This window comes from Zingiber officinale, chromosome 10A (genome assembly GCF_018446385.1).
Source record: "Zingiber officinale cultivar Zhangliang chromosome 10A, Zo_v1.1, whole genome shotgun sequence".
Classification (NCBI taxonomy): Eukaryota; Viridiplantae; Streptophyta; class Magnoliopsida; order Zingiberales; family Zingiberaceae; genus Zingiber; species Zingiber officinale.
The window spans coordinates 69,661,252-69,679,990 of record NC_056004.1 but is presented as its reverse complement, the minus strand read 5'-3'; the positions used below and the strand labels follow the sequence as shown (position 1 = coordinate 69,679,990).

General features: G+C 39.6%; 1 protein-coding gene across 6 annotated transcripts in view; it reads right to left on the bottom strand.

Annotated features, from left to right (window-relative positions):
• LOC122027434 overlaps window positions 1-17,901 on the bottom strand; it is a 37,733-nt gene extending 19,832 nt beyond the window's left edge. For 2 of the 6 annotated variants that reach the window (XM_042586390.1, XM_042586391.1), the window contains exons 1-5: window positions 17,624-17,901; window positions 17,309-17,539; window positions 16,977-17,085; window positions 14,218-14,263; window positions 5,809-5,894 (exon numbers count right to left, since the gene is read on the bottom strand). In XM_042586390.1, coding sequence (XP_042442324.1) covers window positions 5,809-5,894; window positions 14,218-14,263; window positions 16,977-17,085; window positions 17,309-17,539; window positions 17,624-17,676 — 525 coding nt within the window. In that variant the 5' untranslated portion in view covers window positions 17,677-17,901. Of the gene's footprint in view, window positions 1-1,226; window positions 1,263-5,808; window positions 5,895-14,217; window positions 14,264-16,976; window positions 17,086-17,308; window positions 17,540-17,623 lie in introns of those variants that run through there. The other 4 variants (XM_042586396.1, XM_042586392.1, XM_042586395.1 and 1 more) reach the window with 3 other exon arrangements.
• Between the last annotated feature and the right edge of the window lie 838 nt (window positions 17,902-18,739).

Here is an 18,739-nt window from a genome sequence, read left to right as displayed (position 1 = left end):
TTAAGAAAGTGGAGATCTTAAGTCCAAGAGAAAAGAAGAATCTAGATCTAGATGAAGTTTGTGGAAAAGAAAGGGTTTTAGGTCTAGATCTGAAAAGGTTTGGAAGAAAGGTTGAAGAAGAGAGAAATTTTGGAGAGAAAAAGGTGTTGAGATGAGGAGGGTGTGTGGGGGGCACGGCCTGAATCTAGCCGTGTATAGGCGACACGGCCTGGTAAGATTTCTCCACACGGCCCCTGCCTTCTCCTTTTCGGGTTAAGTCACACGGCCGTGCCAATTAGCATGGCCATATCCTTCTTCCTCTCGACTATCCTTGCACGGCCGTGTCTAGGACACAGCCGTGTCTAGGACACAGCCTCACCAGCTTCCTTCTCTGAATCAGCACACGACCGTGTCTGATGACACGGCCAGTGCATACTTCTGCACAGGTTCCTTCACACGGCCGTGTGTGAGACACAGCCAAGAAGTTCTCCTCTGGATTCTTCACACGGCCGTATCTGGGACACGGCCATGCACTTTTTCTTCTCTGGAGACTCCACACGGCCGTGTCATGTAGACACGGCCCAAGCATCTCCCTTCTCTGCACCATAAGCCTGGTCGTGTACAGCACACAGTCATGCTCTGTTTTGCTCCACTTGATGAAATTTCTCCTTTCTAGCTCTTCCAACACATCCATGCCCATGAAGAAGTCATAGCCAGCTCATGGAAGTGAAATTTCAACCAAAAAACAAAGCAAAAACTAAGTAAAAACACTACGAATGAACAATAAAAACATGGAATGAAACTAATTAAAAAGAACTCTTGGGTTGCCTCCCAAGAAGCGCTTGTTTAAGGTCGTTAGCTCGACCAATCTTGATTACTCTTCTCTTTTCCTTGCCCTTGGAGGGCAGACATATTTGTCACTTTTGTTGGGAGGTCTCCTCCCAACATTTTCCACCACATTATTCTCTTCGTTTGGTGGTCTCCCATGAGGATGGAAATTTCATTCCTCCAATTTGTAAATGTTTGCCCTGCTGCAAGCATTCAGAAGAGAAGAGACATGGTTAGAGGCTTTAGATAAATCATATTCCAACCGTTCCTTACCAATCACCAAAGAAAGTTTATGATTTTTAACATCTATAATAGCTCCTGCTGTAGCAAGGAATGGTCTTCTCAATATGATAGGGATTTTTGGGTCCTCCTCCATGTCTAACACAACAAAATCGGTGGGAATTATACTCCCACCTACTTCTACCGGCACATCTTCAACGATTTCCATAGGGTACCTGCAGGAGTGATCAGCAAGTTGTAGTGCCATGGTAGCAAGTTTAAAATTTTTGAGACCTAATTTATTACAAATAGAATAAAGAATGAGGCTAACACTTGCCCCCAAATCACAAAAAGCTTTCTCAATAAATTCAGTTTATATATTGCAAGGAATATAAAAGCTTCCGAGGTCTTTCAACTTTGGGGAAGTATTCTTTTCAAAAAGAGCGATGCATTCCTCTGTAAGTGCAATGGTCTCTATATCTCCTTTCCTTCTCTTATTCGACATGATGTCCTTCAGGAATTTGGCAAACTTGAGCATTTGAAGGATTACATCTATGAGTGGTACTTCAACACATATTTCTTTCACCTTCTCTAAGAATTTGCCAAACTCTTCATCCTTCTTTAACATAATAAGTCTTTGAGGAAAAGGGACTGCTATATTTTGATGGTTAAGTGGAAGAGTCTCTTCAACCTTAGTGGTACTCTCCTCATTATCTTGAATCTGATTTAGTGTTGGAGGAGAGAGCTCTTCCTCAGTGTGCATCCCTTTTGAAGCGGTCACTTGGGAATCTCCCAAGCTCCGTCCGCTCCTATGCTCAATTTTGTCGCAGTGCTCCATGGAATTGACATCAGGCTTGCCAGGTAATTGTCCTGGTGCTCTAGAAGATGAGCAAGCTAATTGGGCAATATGACTTTCCAAAATCTTTTGATGTCTATCAGAATTATCCATTCTCTGAGTGAGCTTTAAAATGTCTTGTTTCATTTCATTCTGAGTGGACATAATTTCTTCAAACATCTTTTCAATTTTAGACGTAGGAAAGTCTTGAGAAGATTGTTGCTGAAAATTCTGCTACCCGGACTGAAAATTAGGTCTTGCCCCCATAGATGGTCCTTGATCTTGATTATTTCTATAGGAAAAATTAGGATGACTTTTCCATCCAGGGTTGTAGATATTTGAGTATGGGTTGTTCTGCCTTTGATTGAAACTCATGATTGCATCACATTACTCTAATTGATTGATTTGTGCAGTGATAGCTCCTAATGGACATGAGTCATTTGAATGTTCAGAACAGGTGCTCTCGGTCGGGCACAACAACAAGTCGGTCGGGTTCTCTCCTTGATCAGGTGCTGGTCTCACTTGCTGCTCTATTCGACACTCGTCGCCTGGTCGACATTTATCTCATTCATCGCTCACGCCTCATTCGCCACACTGCCCGGCACTCATCGTTCGCGTCTTACTCACCGCTCTGCCCAGCACTCATCGTTCGCGCCTCACTCATCGTTCTACCCCGCATTCACTTCTTGGTTGACACCCATTTTGCTTCTTGCCTAGCATTCGCATAATAGTCTGATCGCTTTGCTCAACATCGCCCCACCGTCTGCTTGATATTGCTTGGTCCACCCGCTCGACATTCTCCTATTACTCGGTCGGCATTTTTCGATCGCCTCGTTGCATTTTACGATCAGTCGATCGACATTTTTCGATCGCCCGGTTGCAGTTTACTGTCGCTTAGTCGACATTTTCTCGGTCGCGCGCTCGACACCACTCGCCCATCGTCTTTCCACTCGCTCGGCATTCTCCCGAGTACTCGGTCGGCATTTCTTCGATCTCTCGCTCGGCACTACTCGGTCTTTCGTTTTGTTCCATTTATACGCACGCTCGGCACTACTTGATCTTTCGCTTTGTTCCGTTTGTAGGCACGCTCGATATTCAACCGATCACTTGTCGGCATACGCTCGACACCATTTCTCATCGCTCACTCGGTATTACTTCAATCACTTGCTCAGCATCGCCATAGCAACTCATTCAACGTTATACGATAAGCCCAGTGATCGGACTCTGCATTCAGGAGAGATTTCGCTTTTCGTTTGGCTGGGTCTAATCAGTCAGACTTGCGCCTCCTTCAACTAGATTTAAAGGGGAGGCTTGTGATATGAATATATCTTGGGACCCCAGTGGAATTAGGAGCAGAGGGGGAGGGTATTTTGATCAAATCACTGTATAGGGCTTGAAAAAAAGGAGATGCACTGTTCACAAGGGGTTTTTTTTCTTCGGGGGTCCTTCCGCCGCCATGAGGGTGGAAGGTGGGTGGCCGCCCATTCCGCCTCCGGCGTCATTCCCTGCGGTCGTCGCCCCCTCACAGTGGTCGGCTTCTCCTACCTTCTCCAGGCCAACACACACCTCTGCCGCCTCCCATCTCATCGCCTCCTCCTCAGCCAAGGAGGATGCCGCTCCCTCTCCACACACCGCAGCCTTGCTTGCCGACAATCGCTAAGAATCGCAGCCATGCCCGTCGATGCCTCTTTCGACTCCTCACGCCACAGCTGTTCCACGAACCCATGCGAGGATATCGCCACATGCTCTCTCGCTCTCTCTCTCTCCCATAACTCGGCTGCAGCTAGTGGGTGCTCGTCGTTTCCCTCATTGCTCGTTGGACACTTCACCATCGCCTCCCCACACGCGTGCAGCCACTTCCACTACCGGACAGACCTTCGGACGTCGACGCCGCCTCCCCCTCTCTATGAGCCGGCAGCACACACTCCGCCTCTCTCTCTATCTCTGAGTTCACCGGCACTCTAACAACCGCCCTTCAGTAGCTGCCACCGGCTACTCTCGACCCGTTCTAGCGCCACAGGCATCACTGTCGCACTCCGCAGTCGTCGTCATCGTGCTATAGCTAGCTGTTATCTTCGCACCATAGCAGGTCGCCGCATTGCCGTCTCAACCAGACACTGCATGCGTTTCTCTGTTCGTCGCTGGTACGGCCGACCACACTAGCGCAAGATCAGCCTCGAGCCGTAACCGTCCCCCATTGTCGTAGACGACCTCCAATTCATGTTGTCATACACTTCTGACACCAATCCGATATCTGATCCACATTGACGTATGTTTTCGACATTGATCTGGCCTTTGAGCCACTACTATGTTCCGGCCATCGAGCCGCTATTTCGTTCTTTCTATGTCATTGTGTTTCAGTCTGCGTGCCGATGTCATATCCCGGCCTGTGTACCGACGTTATATCTCGACGTACGTGCCTTTGTCATATCCCGGTGTGCGTGTCGCTATTAGGTCCTTGCCTACATGTCGCCTTCTGGGTCCAAGTCGCGTTCAACTCCATGTATCCAACTCCTCATCCAGCTCGCATTCAGCTACTCTTCCGGGTTGCGACAACTTGATCAGCGCCACAACCAGCTTACTGATCCACCAGAGGGCACCCCCTGGGCTAGGGTACGTTCTCCATCCTTATTCTATACGCATTTCCTTATTCTACTATTGGTTCTGTTCTTTATATATTCGTTGGATCTGCCTCGAGCATCGGAGTACCAGGGATCGGAACAATCCGATCGCTGGCTGCGGATAGCATTGACCAAAGGACTTCAAACGACTTGGCCAACATAGAAGACAGCTCATCATACCCTCCCCCTCCAAGGCATGACGACTTGGTCAACATTCCAGTCATATCACCGGTAGTTCCGTCTTCTCAACTTTCAAACAGGATCAGTCACATAATGGGAGTGGTCATTTAGGGGTTGTGGGATCTCGTGACAGGGTCTCCTTAGGAAGCAATTCCTAATTTTGACCATTCTGAAAGTAGGAGATAATTGAAGTTAATATGCCGGTGTAGTTTCAAAAGATTACATCGGATACAAAGGTTAGTCTACCTTCACGAATAAACATTGAGGACAGGAAACCAAATATAGATTAGGTGTTTATAATCATTTAGATAAAACCAAAGTCTTAGAATCACTTCCCCTTCCCTCACTTTTCTAACTCAGCTCTCTTCTCTATCTCGCCCTCAATTCTCTCGTGCTCAGCTCTCCCACTCTCTCACTCCCTCTCTCTCAATTCTCTCAAGCTCCCTTGCGAACACAACCACCTGTGATTATCTAGATAACCTATTTTGTCATTCTGACTAGTACTTGATTCATAGTCCTCGTGAGATCGATATCTTTTTATTAGTTGACGATATTTCCATGCACTTACTGATTTATTCTATTATCGGGGATAATTATTCGTAATGTGACATAATGGTAGAATTTGAGTTTTTATTTAACAAATTATTCGTAATGTGATTAAGTGAATATAGTTGTGGATATTAAAACATTTCTTGTGATTTATATTATGGTTGTATAGCAACTTCCCACTTAACAAGTACCCAATAGACCATCAAACCCTAATCATGAGGAGCCATGGCCTACAAATGAGTATGGGGACAAACTTGGGGTGTGACATACACATTGATTTGTAGCCTTAGTTGGCGACAATATAGCAGTGAGAAAACAAAATTTATGTTAACATCAATTTATGGGGAAAAAAAGGTTGTAACTTGACTAGATATATTAATTATAATTATAATTTTTATCTTTTCCCATTTATTCTTTCCTTGGCATGATGTCACATAAGCAATATCACTGGATAGCTCGCTCAAGTGAGAATGAAACATAGCAGATCCTACAAGGTGCATATAACACAAGTAGATGTGATATTTGCTGGGTGTATGCAGCAAAAGGTGGTGCAGATGGATAGCAAACTTAAACATTAGAATGGATAGTTTTTCTTACGTCAAGTGCAATTCTCAAATTCACATCCACAACCAAGCATGGCTCTGAATTATCAGCCTCCCAAGTTATATGATTTCTCATAAATGCTGCAGGAAAAGAACATATCATAGAAGAATGATAAGCTGCCGATGAAACCACATTAATATCAAGTTATGTATAAAAGACCTCTGGTTTCTATATGTATTTCAAAAACATCTCGTATTGTTTTTATGCCTAAACCAGTTCATTTAAGCATTCTGACGTTGGACATGTTGGGTTGAGCTTTGGGCCCACACTAGAAGTTAACACCCAAAAAGTTTTATCCTTCAACCTTGTACTTACCTAACTTAATTTTGGTGACCATGACAAATGTTGAGAGCTCAAGAAACCAAGGCAGGGATGACATTTTTAATATCTTTGCCACATTTTATTAAGGATGAGATCAGTAGGAGTAATCTCTGTTGCAGTTCTTCTCTTTGATCTCCCTTTTTTATCACACACCGCCACATGCATTTACCCTCTTCCACTATGAGAGACATGAGCAAGCAGTAGTCCAGTCTCCCATTTCACCAGTGAGTCCAATCTCACCTATGCAGCAGTGCTTCTTTCTCTTCCATGCCATCAGTGTGCCCCAAAGTTTTCCTTGCATCCCAGCTGATCAAGCGGTTATTGTAGTTCCGTGACCTTATCTCTATGGGTACTGGGTAGCACGTGCTATGCAGAGTTTGGTAGATTGGTTTGAGCAAACGAAGGTGTGGTTAGGGCTTCTGACTTCTTTAGGCATCCCAATCCTAAGAAGCCCTGGGTGGGGACAGTGTGGAATCCCTACATCCAACTTAGCCATGCAGTTATGCTTCGGCTGCTAGGTTAGAGGCAACTTCCCACCAAAGGCAAATTGAACTACCTGAGGATTGGTGTTGTGTCTTTTGTAGGCGAGAAATGGAGTCACAAGAGCACTTGTTCTTTGGGTGCCCTCCTGTAGTGATCTTATGACGGTGGGTCAAAGAGTGGCTGCATATAGGGCAGGAAATGTCTACCTATCGGCTAATGCTACGAGTCTTTGAGTGTGTCTTCAGAGGAGGTTGTTTCTAAGGCTAGAGTGAGAAATTTTTAAAAACGTACAGATCCATGTCTATCGGACTTTGGGAGTGTACATAAGACGCTATTTTTGGATATTATACCTTGGTCTTGCTTTGATATATATTGTTTACTTATAAAAAAAATTGGTCAAAGGACATGTAACCTCCCTTGGGTTAGTGTGGTATGCCCAACAACAAACAATAATTATATCAAGGGGATTATAGTAGGGCTATGACAAGCTGAGTATATATTGTAAATAAGGAAAATTATGTTTTAAAAAAATATTTTTTTAAAGAGTTAACTCAGTGATCATCTTTTTACGGAAGTATTTAGAGGTGACAATTGCTTCTGGGATATTAAGAAGTTTTGGTATAGAAGGTGAAATAGTCTAATTAATAATCTAGTCCTTAATATGTAAAGCTTAAGTCTATAAAAGAAAAGTAATTTTTAATGTATTTTCACCTTGAAATAATGAAATTCCTTTTTGTTATTTTTTTTTTGTATGAGATAGTTATCCTTTTTTCTTTATCTTTTTTAATCTAGCACTGGGACCCTTCGGGCCGACTAATCCTGAAAATGACGAACCCATGAAAGTTTCCCACCGACAATCAAGGTAAATCCAAAAGTGCTCGCAACGAACGGCCGAGCAGTCCAATATCCCAAGTTTGTGATTCCACTAGAGGAAAATATCCTACAATGCACCGTAGCTGGAAATCGAACCGTGAGTGCTTAGGAGACTCCATGGGCGCCCTACTGCTACACTATAGGTCAGGGCATGAGATAGTTATCCTAGTACTTTAGCTTTGACAATTTAAGATTCAATTTTGGTGTCGCATCAAGTTTCAACATTCATATTCCATCCCCCCAAGTCGTCTTCACCTTATGCATCCATCCATCCATCCACCACCTCTTCCGTGCCACACCACCACTTATCCATCATCAACATCTCGCGTCCATCATAATATTCCCAATGGTGACAATTTTGCCACTAGTGCTCTTTGTTCGCCGCAAGTAAAAATCCCCAGCCACAACACCACTAGTCTCATCTACACTATTAACCACTAACAAACCTCCCTTGCATGTGTCTGACCTTGTTGACATACACTCTTGGCGTTGGCTCTATCCAAGTAGTTAACATTAGCCCCTCCTTTGTGACTCTAAGTTGATGTCGGCAGCCTAATCTTTAAGATGGCACTGCTCTACCATCATTGAATCAGTAAAAGATCCGGACTATGATGAGAAGCAAACTCTCTAAATTTATTCTCCTACTTCTAGTCGTCCTTTAGAGACCCTCTTCAAGGTAGATTGTTTGCTCCATAGTCTTTCTTGCCTCTAACCATTGATAGTTCCAACAATGCCTCTTGGTTGCTTGATCTTATTGTGAGACTACTCGCAAGGCTGCCTAGAGCTTTAAGTGGAGAAGAATCTACATAGGTTACATCAAAAGGTCTTTAACACAATCTAGCTTATCTCCCCTATGGGTATACAATGCTACTAATGCAATTGAAAGGCTATGACAGATAAGTTGATCCTGGCAGGTCACCGAGAAAGATAACTCAATCCTGGCAATGAAAGATAAGTCAATCTTGGTCGGGCGGTCTGGAGAGATGGCTAGGTCTCGATCGGCCGTCCGATAAAGATGATTCAATCCTAGCCGAAAAGTCATGAAAAATAAGATGAAAGTAGCGGTTGGGAGAGATGGCTCGATCCCGATCGGACAGTCAGGAGAGATCATAGTTGTGAAAGGCTCGCCCCTAGCTACACCTAAGCACAAGACGCAACCAGGCACGCCTGGGTAGTAATTCAGGCACAATACTTGAAAAAAGCACGCTTAAGCACATGCCTTTTAAAGGCGACAGGCACATGTACAGCATAATTTTTCAACTTATTGAAGTAAATTTATTTTAAAGGTCAATCCTCACAGCGGTCGCAAAGGCGTCGCGCAAGCCACATGGCCACAATGGCTATAGAGGCAACGCGTGAGCCCCGTGGCTATTGTGAACACGTCACGAGAGCCTCATGCCTATGATAGAGGCGTCACACGAGCCCTGTGGCGGACAGTCGTACGAGCCCCGTGGTAAACAGTCGTGCAAGCCCATGTCCACCACGATGCGTCACGCGAGTCCCGCAATTGTGGGTGGTGATTATCAGGAAGTAAATTAGTAAATTATCTTTTAATTAAATAAAATTCAAGTTAATAATTTCAATCAAGTCCTAACTATAGTATGGATAATTTAAATAAATTTAATTAAACTATAATAAAATTATCTATATATATTCCTTTTTTAAAAAAATTATTTTATTTTTTAGTTTTTAGTTTTTATATTTTCTATTTTCATATTTTAAATATTTAGATTAAATGTTTTTAGTTAACATATTTTATATTTATGTGTATAACATATTTATTTGAATTATGCTTATAATGTATTTATTTATTAGTGAATTATATATTTATATTATTATTTAATATTTTATAAACTAGTGAAATATTTTGATATAAATTCCCTATATACTTTTGAATTGTAAAAATTCATACCTAAAGCACCTTACTTAGGTAAGGTGGGTGCCTCACCTTGCGGCTAATGCCTCTCTCGATAAGGTGTGTGTCGCACCTTGCGCCTCACACCTTAAATAACTATAGAGAGATGATTCAATCATGGTCAAAAGGTCATGAAAGATAAGTCGATCTCGGTCGAATGGCCGAGAGAGATAACTTGATCCTGGCCAAAAGGCAAGAAAGGATAAGTCGATCCTAACCGGGTGACCGGGAGAAATGGCTTGATCTGGGACGGATGACCGAGAGAGATATTCAATCATGGCCAAAAGGCAGAAAAAATAAGTTAATCTTGGTCGAGTTTGGAGAGATAACTTTATCCTAGCTGAAAGGCCAACAAGGATAAGTCAATCCCGACCGGGTGAGCGAGAGATGGTTCAATCCAGGCCAGGCAGTTGGAAGAGATGGTTTGATCTTGGCCGGATGACCAAGAAAGATGATTCAATCCTAGCCAAAAAGTCAAAAAAAGATAAGTTGATCTTCGACAGTCGGCGATAAGAGATAACTCTATCCTAGCTAAAAGGTAAATGGCTTGATCTCGGCCGAACGACCACGATAGATGCTTATATCCGAGCCAAAAGGTCAAAAAGATAAGTTGATCTTGGTCAATCAACTGAGATAGATAACTCTATCCTAGCTAAAAGGATATGAGGAATAAATCAATCGCGGTCGGGTGGCTGGGAGAGATAGCTCGATCTGAGCTATACACGGCTAGGAGAGATAATTCAATCTTGGTTGAAAGGCTAGGAAAGATAAGTTGATCGTGACAAGTCAGTCGGGAGAGATGGCTTGATCCCAATCGAAAGATCGGGAGTGATGATTCAATCTTAACTGAAAGACTAGGAAAGATAAGTTTATCCTAGCCGATCGACGAGAGAGATGGCTTGATCCCCGATCGGCCGACCAGCAGAGACAATTCAATCCTGGTCGAAAGGCCATTAATCCCGACCAGATGGGCGAGAAAGATAACTAAATCCTGGCCGAAAGGCCAAGAAGGATAAGGTTATCCTAGATAGTCAAACAAACGATCGGATGGGCAATAAATATAAATTGATTCAGCCGAAGAGATAACTCTATCCTGTCGAAAGGCCGGGAAGGATAAGTCGATCCCTCGATTGGGTGACCGGGAGAGATGAATCGATCCCGACTCGATGGCCAAGAGATATAGCTCGATCCCAACCCAACAGCCGGGAGAGAGTTCAAAGGCAAGTGTCACCCTCCAGGTTGAGACGTTAACCAAGTGTCGCCTGGGTGGTCAGGCCATTTATCAGGTGTCACCCTTGGTTCCCTAGGAGGTTACGGGCTACATGTATATGTTAGGACCTGTCAAGGCTTGAAGCCGAAGAGATCCAGCTAGGCTAAGAGTCTTCCACTTGAGGAAGTTCCTTTAGGAGAGCGTCATCGGACGGGCACACGAGGAAGATGTCTATCCCACACGAAAGAGGAGGGATAGGGGTTATCTTCCACCGACACACACAAGGTTCCATGCGTCAATCACCCACCTCCTCTTCTTTCAATGGGCCAGCTTCCTTCCCTTCTTATCTTCTTCTTCCTACCATTTTTCCAGCACCAACAGCCTCTCTTCTTCTTCCTTTTCTGTTTTCCTCTTCTCCATTAAATAGGAGCAGCACCTTGCTTCCTTTTCAGCCAGCCAACAGCAGCAAGATAATTGTTGTCTTCCGCAGCAACCTTTTCCTTCTTTGTTCAGCAATTACACCAACTAATCAGCAAGAGCAATAACTCTAACCACCAACCGCAGCTGCCAGAGCGAGCCATCGCCAGAGCCTGTCAGAGCTAGCCAAGGCCATCGGCAAAGAGGAGAAAGGTTCTCCTCCCTTCCCTTTTACTGTCTCAATAGCTTTCTTTTTATTTGAATTTTTATTCCTACCAAGCGACCTTCTATTCTTCCAGCAACAAAACTCCAGCTCCTTATCTTTTTCTTCCCTTCACTTGACAGCAGCAACAACTTAGTTGTTGTCCTCTTCCAGCAAAAGTAAGTCCAGCACTTCTTTCTTGTTCTAACCAACAGCAGCAAATATTGTTACTTTGTTTTGTTCTCGTGGCAAGTGTAGCTATTTTTGCCACCTGGTGCCGGAGTGCCAAAGGCAGGAGCCGATGACTCTCCTGTTTGCCAAACCAAGGGGCAACATAGTTTTTCCTTATTTTTGAATCTTCTGATATTCTCATTCAGGAGATTGTCATGTGTACAAGGACCGATTGAGGGTAAGGATTGATTCGATTTATTGATATTGAAAAATACTTGGTTCAATTGGACTAATTACAATTCGCTGTATGGGTTCGATTGGCTTGAGCATTTCGTTTGTTGTTTTATCAATTGAAGGAATGTTATGAGGTATATATTGACTTTGAGTCTTAGATAATGTTCAAATTTTGTTATTACTCTATTGGGTTTCATTTTGAGTATTTGAAGTATTTTCATAGAATATTTGTAGATACGAATTCTAGTGGAACACAATGATTTGCTGACACTCAAAACTTTTGTTGTATATAAAAGTGGGTAAATTCGATCCTTTTGACTCATTATACATTTCCTTGTGCATGAATAACCAGATAAATGGATTATATACACTTACATAATTGTTTTCGAAAAAAGGATTCAAATGAGATTTAAAATAGTGAAATGGAATGTTTAAAATAATTAAACCACTGGAGACTAAATAATATGCTATTTCATGGTCACATATGAGTTTTTTATTGGGATTAAGATGAGAAAGGTTGTTTTGAAAATAACAATGGATATTCTGAATTATACTTCAGTTGCTAAGAGATCTCGATTTGTGGATTCCTTGTTTGGTTTGATTTTTACATTTTGTTTCATCTATTGTTTTATCTGTATAGTTTTTCATTGTATAGAAAGAAAATGATATATATAAATAAATGAATTTGATAAATTCTTTTGTTATCTTGATTATATGGTTCCTAGGTATACTTTCATTGAGTGGGGTACCTCCCAGTGAGCAGGAATTACACCCCTGGGTGTGACATATGGTTTAGGAGAAGATTACTGTGTAAGAAATAAATCTTTATGTAGGTCAAAGCATAGGAGATTTCTCTTTTCTAGTATGACTAGGATTATGATAGATAATTTCACATTGATTTTAAGGAACTATCCTGAGTTCAAAGAGTAATAGGAAACTGAACTATCTTATATTTATAAGAGTTGCCACCTCATTTATACTCAATTTTTCTCTAGAGATCTTGTCATCATCATAATGAAACAAGCGCTAACAATTCAACAATTCTCTCTAAGAAAAGATTTGTTTTAGGATTAAAGTTATGTTCAAATTATGAAGCGCACTAATGCAAATTGTCTACAAATAGACAATTCAATCCATTGGAACTATGTTCTTTTGTGAGGCAATTTAATATCCTAGAAAGCATTAGGTAAATTGTTCTAACCAAATCAAGTGCAAACATAAAGTATAGGGTCATATCCTAGTAATATATGAGCTCATCTAGGCTATATAGTTGATGACCGCGTTGAAGTATGCTCCCACAGCTAAAAAAGTTTTTCCTGTGGCAATTAAGTTATCATGTAAATAGCCTCCAATTCAATATCAAGAGATGAATCAATGTCACTTAATTAGAAAAAGTATAATCCAATTAAATTGTACCTTATTTGTTAGTATATGCTAGTCAAATCCTTAATAGGGCATAAAATTGAGTATATATGTACCAAACTGAATTTGCACAATACATTTATTATAAACCTAAGGACCTAAATATATATGCCATTAATTTTAGAGACCTACTTGTAATTTTTTATTGATTAATAGTATACATAGTTATAGGGAACTATTCGACTGATTTTTCATAATAGAGGTATTAGATTAGTAGTTCTTAAGCTAGTGGATTTAATTCCATATTACTCTGGGTTTTATGAGGCCATGCATACCACATGTAATGGTCCTCTCATTGTTATGAAGCAACAAATATTTTACTTTCCCTAAATTTCAGAATAGATGTGTCACTAAGTATGTAAATCCTAATATTCGAACACCTTCAACATCCAGAAGGAAGATCTTGACTTTATAGGGCTTCATTAATCACATCATTTGCAAGTAAAGATTGCAACCTCAACACCAGAAAACAGTTTAAGAGGTCTCCTCTGAAGAACATATTATCGATACCTTCATCTAACCTCTTAGTGGGAGACTCATTTTTGATATTTCAGCAACAAAATTAAGCATGAGAGAGATTATGCAGTTTGTGCATATTTGATATCTATGTTCTATTTTTAGGAGCTAGAACAGATATCATTGATTTATAATGTTGGGGCTATCTAGTGTATCTCCAAAAAATTAGTTTTCTTTTCTCCTCTCAACTCTAACATATTCATGTTGTAACATTCTGTTGGGAATTTGAAATTTATATGTTGTTGTTCATATTCATGTTGTCACTTGTCAGCAAGATGTTGTTCAGCAAGTTGAGCATGCATTGCATCTAGGAGTAAGCTCCAAAGTATATCTAAATGGAACATGAAATTTCATCTAGCAATTTTTTTTTGAAAAATAACATCATGCATTCCATGCTAAAAGGTAGAGTCAATAATTTGGGTTGACCATGTGAATCTTACCTTGTCACTCCATGTAACACCATATTACTAATAATTAGTCATGAAAACTAAATGATCGAGGTAGTAGGATTTACATAGAGAAATAAATACTAAATTTTTAGCAAGTAATGATTAATATTAACCGACGCAATAGTTCAGGAGAAAGAAGTACATCTCTAGTTTATGGGACTTTATGAAGAAGTAACAAATAATAGTGTACCTGAGAATAGTTGGTTTTGTTTTTCTATTGCTTTTGAACCCTCAAACTGAGAAACGAAAATGGCCAAATGAAGGATAGCTTAAACAAACACATAAAGAAAAAAGAACAAAGGCATTTTCTGCAATCCAATTATTGCAAAAGATGTTCACAAATGACTCAAATCTCATAAAGAAAATTATTTGGAACCAAAATATTTTATGCTCCTAGAGCTGAGATGTAACAAAAAATGATCCACCCTTCTTTTACCTCTTATCCATTGTAAAGGCTATATCCAATCACCTAGTCATAGTCTTATCAAACCATCACAATCATTTCAAAGTGATAGAAGTTAAGTTAATTTCCATGTAAATTATAGATTACAAATACAACTAGATCATAAACTTCCATGTAGAATGTGCAAGTTGAACAAAGTCTTTTAAGTAAACCTTTGCTTTTTCTTGAAATTGTTTCACCCATGTTTTATAGAATACAATGGTTGAAATGAAGGAGAGTGTCAAGTATTCTTTGTGATCGTAAAATACCTCTAAAACTTAAAAGGAAGTTTTACAAAACAACGGTCAGACCTGCTATGTTATATAGAGCCGGATGTTGGACTATAACTCGAGCACATGAGCAGAAGATAAGAGTTGTAGAGATAAGAATGTTAAGATAGATATGCGAACATACGAAGATGAACATGATAAGAAATGAGAAGAAAGAAAGTCAAGGTTACACCCATTAATGGAAAAACTCCGGGAGACACATTTAAGATGGTAACTAAACCAATAAATGCTCTAGTTAGGTGATGCGAAACAAATATGCAAATCAAACGAGGAAGAGAAAGAGAAAAAAAAAATTGGTTAGTAACAATAAGACAGGATAAAATTTATTTAATATAGATGATATAGTAGAGGATAGAGTCCAATGGCGTAGAATAATCCATATAGTCAATTTCACCTAGTGGAATAAGGCTTAGTTGTTATTGTTGTTTCGTCCATGTTTTAAAATGTAGATCCGCTACATTAACGGTCCCCCTAGTACCGGCCTCACGAATATGGAGGGAGGTACATGCACAAATAGTGGTTTAAGTAGGATAGTGGAACTCTGGGTTGTACATAACCTTATTGATCAGTAGAAACATAAGATAAATTATATAATAATGTTAGTTGTGAGAAATATAATCTATCTTAAAATAGTACATGCTAGTCATTTGTCAAATCAATACACTTTATAAGGCAAAGCTGAACAAGGTGCTATATAATGCTTCCAAGTCTAATGTGCATATTAACAATGAATATTTTGTTGAAGCCAAAGTACTATATGCTCAAAGTCACACATGAGCAATTGCAGTGATACTTGGTGTTTGGAGATGAAGAGGGTATTTTTCTCCCAAACGACCAGCTACTTTGGGATGGAAGAGTTCCACCCAACTACAATATGATCTCAAACCTTTGTGTCTTTGTGATGATGGGTATGAAGGAACATGTTGAAGTTAAGATACTACATATTCAATCTCCCATGCACAAGTGAACAGATCATAGTGTCAATATATCAAAAGGATACAGTCTCCCGAGGGATTATATTGGAAAACCCAAAAGCCCTCAACAATATTTTAGTCCCATATCATGAGTTTTACAAGTCTGTACTTCACTTAAGCACTCAACTTTCTTTGAGCTCTTGGAGCTTTAAAGGCATGTGACTCGAGGACTGTTCATTGGTTTTGAATTAAACACACTTGCATGAACACATGTTGTGCCTAGTTAGACACCTAGAATGACTTCAGTTTGGGCACACGGGTGCAATGCTGGTATGATTGACAGTTTAATTTATTTTTTTACTTTTATACAAGTTTATCTTTTGAAAGGACACAGCTATTCAGTCGTTGTGGATTTGAAGTGTCAGCCTCTATAAAAGAAAACGAAATGTCACTCATTCTCAACATAAAAAGAACTGTAGATTTTTCAGTTCTAAATATCCTCTCAACAAAGAAAAGTTGTTCTCCTTCCTTTCTTCCATCTTTCTTTTCTCATTTTTCTTATGTTCTTTGATGTTTTATTGCTTCGAAAACAAATGGTCTATAGGTTGTCTTCATAGCATTGTCATGCATTGATTGTAACCTTGGAGCACTAGAGACTCAAAGTCACTCACATGAGTGTCAAAACTTTGCCTTAGGACAATGAGCTCATCATGTCTCTGGTTTCATTTTATTATCTTCTCCTTCATCATTAGTTTGCATGAATATCATGAGTAGAATTTGTATCAAATATCTACTAGAATTGATATTTAGTTCTAGTACATCAGCCATTTTAGGATAAAATGGAATCTTCCCTGATTCATAGATGGAATATTGAGACAAAAACAGGAATGTAAATAAACCGAATGCTTTTGTGCAAATTTATTAACTGACCAAGAACAAATGAATCAGTAAATTTTTTTTTGATAGGTCCTTACTCACACATCTAAGACGTATTGAAGGATTTATTGACCATTCTACAAATGACAAAATTCATTCATTGAATAAAAATTATAACTTAACTACCAATAATTACTTAGTCTGATGATGAAATGAATTAGATCTAGGGGACTTCTGCACAAAGGTTACAAGTTTGAACTCATATGTAATGAAATTGTTGGGAGGGATTAACATTATCCCTCCCACCCCAAACAAGGAATAGTCTCATATCATATCCAATGTGGTGTGAGGACATTTCAGGGTCAAAATTAAAAAATTATAGCTCAGCTATCTAATTATCTCTATGTTTAAGGCTTTAAGCACTTACCCTGCAAGACAACATTTCAACTGTGCAATCTTTATCAGTTGGAGTCACCTGAAGGTCTATTACAGGGGAAACTTCAAACTTCAAAAACTGAATTTTATACAAAGTGCACCTGCGTATAGCATCATCTAGTTAAAGAACAATTGACAGAAGAAGAAGGGGAAAAAAACAGAGCAAGAACTATGCGCGTCAGTTTCTAGAAGTGCACTCAATATTGAAACAGACGATAAACAAGAAATTATACAGCTAGGGTGCCTGTTATGGTTTGATTCTGGACGAATTCTTATAGTTCCTATTCAATAAAACTAGGATTCCTGGAAAGATCAAGACACAACCTAAATGTATTGGCGTCCAATAGCTCAAATCTTTGCAAAGCTCTGGTGTTGAGGAGGGCCTCCATGCCGGTTGGATGTCTGAAAAAATCACTGATGGGGAAGGCCCTGCCATTTCCATCACAGTAGTTCGGAATAAAGACTCGTTCTTGGCGCCTGGCAGAAAGGTTAGCTTTATTGCGGCCGGATCCGGGGTTGCCTACCGTGGCCGAAGCTTTTGCTTCAAGTCTCCTCCTGTAAAGCATAAAGCATGCACTTCAACTGTGAATTCGTTGTTCTGTAACACCATTAAGCATTCGGAAGAGGTAGGGATAGAACCTGGGGTTGAATGGGGGAAGGAGGGAAGGAAGAGGAAGAGTGTGGATAACCATTCTGCATTGGTGCTGAAGATGAAACTGCGAGTTCCCTTGTTAGACAACGACAGCGCAGAGGAGGAGAGGTGAAACGAGGGCTTCCCACTTCTTGCTTTCGCAGCGCCAAATGGATTGGGATTGGGATTGGGAAGGCGAGGTGATCGCGATTCGCAAGAAGTAGAGATTAAAGATGTGGAATTGAGGACTTCGACGTGTCACGATGTACAAAATTAGAACGGTGTGGACAAACGAGGACAATAATAAATATAGTGAGGAATGGATTTAGGGTTATTCACCGAACAACGGTGAATATGTATTTTCCATAGTCATGTATTTAGTTTTTAAAATGTCCGAATAATATAATTTCTCTTGTTTATCTAATAAAAATCACATTCAATCTTTCTCCTCTTTTTCTCTGATTTTAGAAATCAGCACAATTATATTATTAATTTTCAAAATTCAATAACACAGATTAATTTTCTATATTAAAATCAGCAATATAGTGATGTTAAATTTAAAAATCAATATCATTATATTATTAAATTTTAAAAATCAAACAATGCCACGAAATCAGTACCACTGTGTTATTAATTTTCAAAACTCAACAATACAAAATTGATTTTCTGTGTTATTGTGTGTTGTTGATTTTTGAAATTCAATAACACATGATTAATTTTTTGTGTTATTGTGTGGTGCTGATTTTTAAAAATCAGCAACACAGAAAATCAGCAACATAGTAACACAGAAAATCAATCATGTATTATTAATTTTTAAAAATTAGTAACAATACTCTTCACTGTCTTGTTGATTTCCATTCAGTGTTATTGATTTTCGAAAATCAACAACATTATAAAGTATAAACTCTAAATCACTTTTTATAGTACTATTGATTTTTAAAAATCAACAATAAAATCAAAATTGATTCAATTTTTTTCAAATGAATAATAAAAAGGGCAGAGAGAGATTCAAGATTTTTTCGAACAATAAAAGGAAGAGAGAGATTCGTAATTTTTTGGATGAATTTTTTTATTGCATACATGTATATAAAAGAGAGAGAAAAGAGAAAAGATGAGAGAGATTG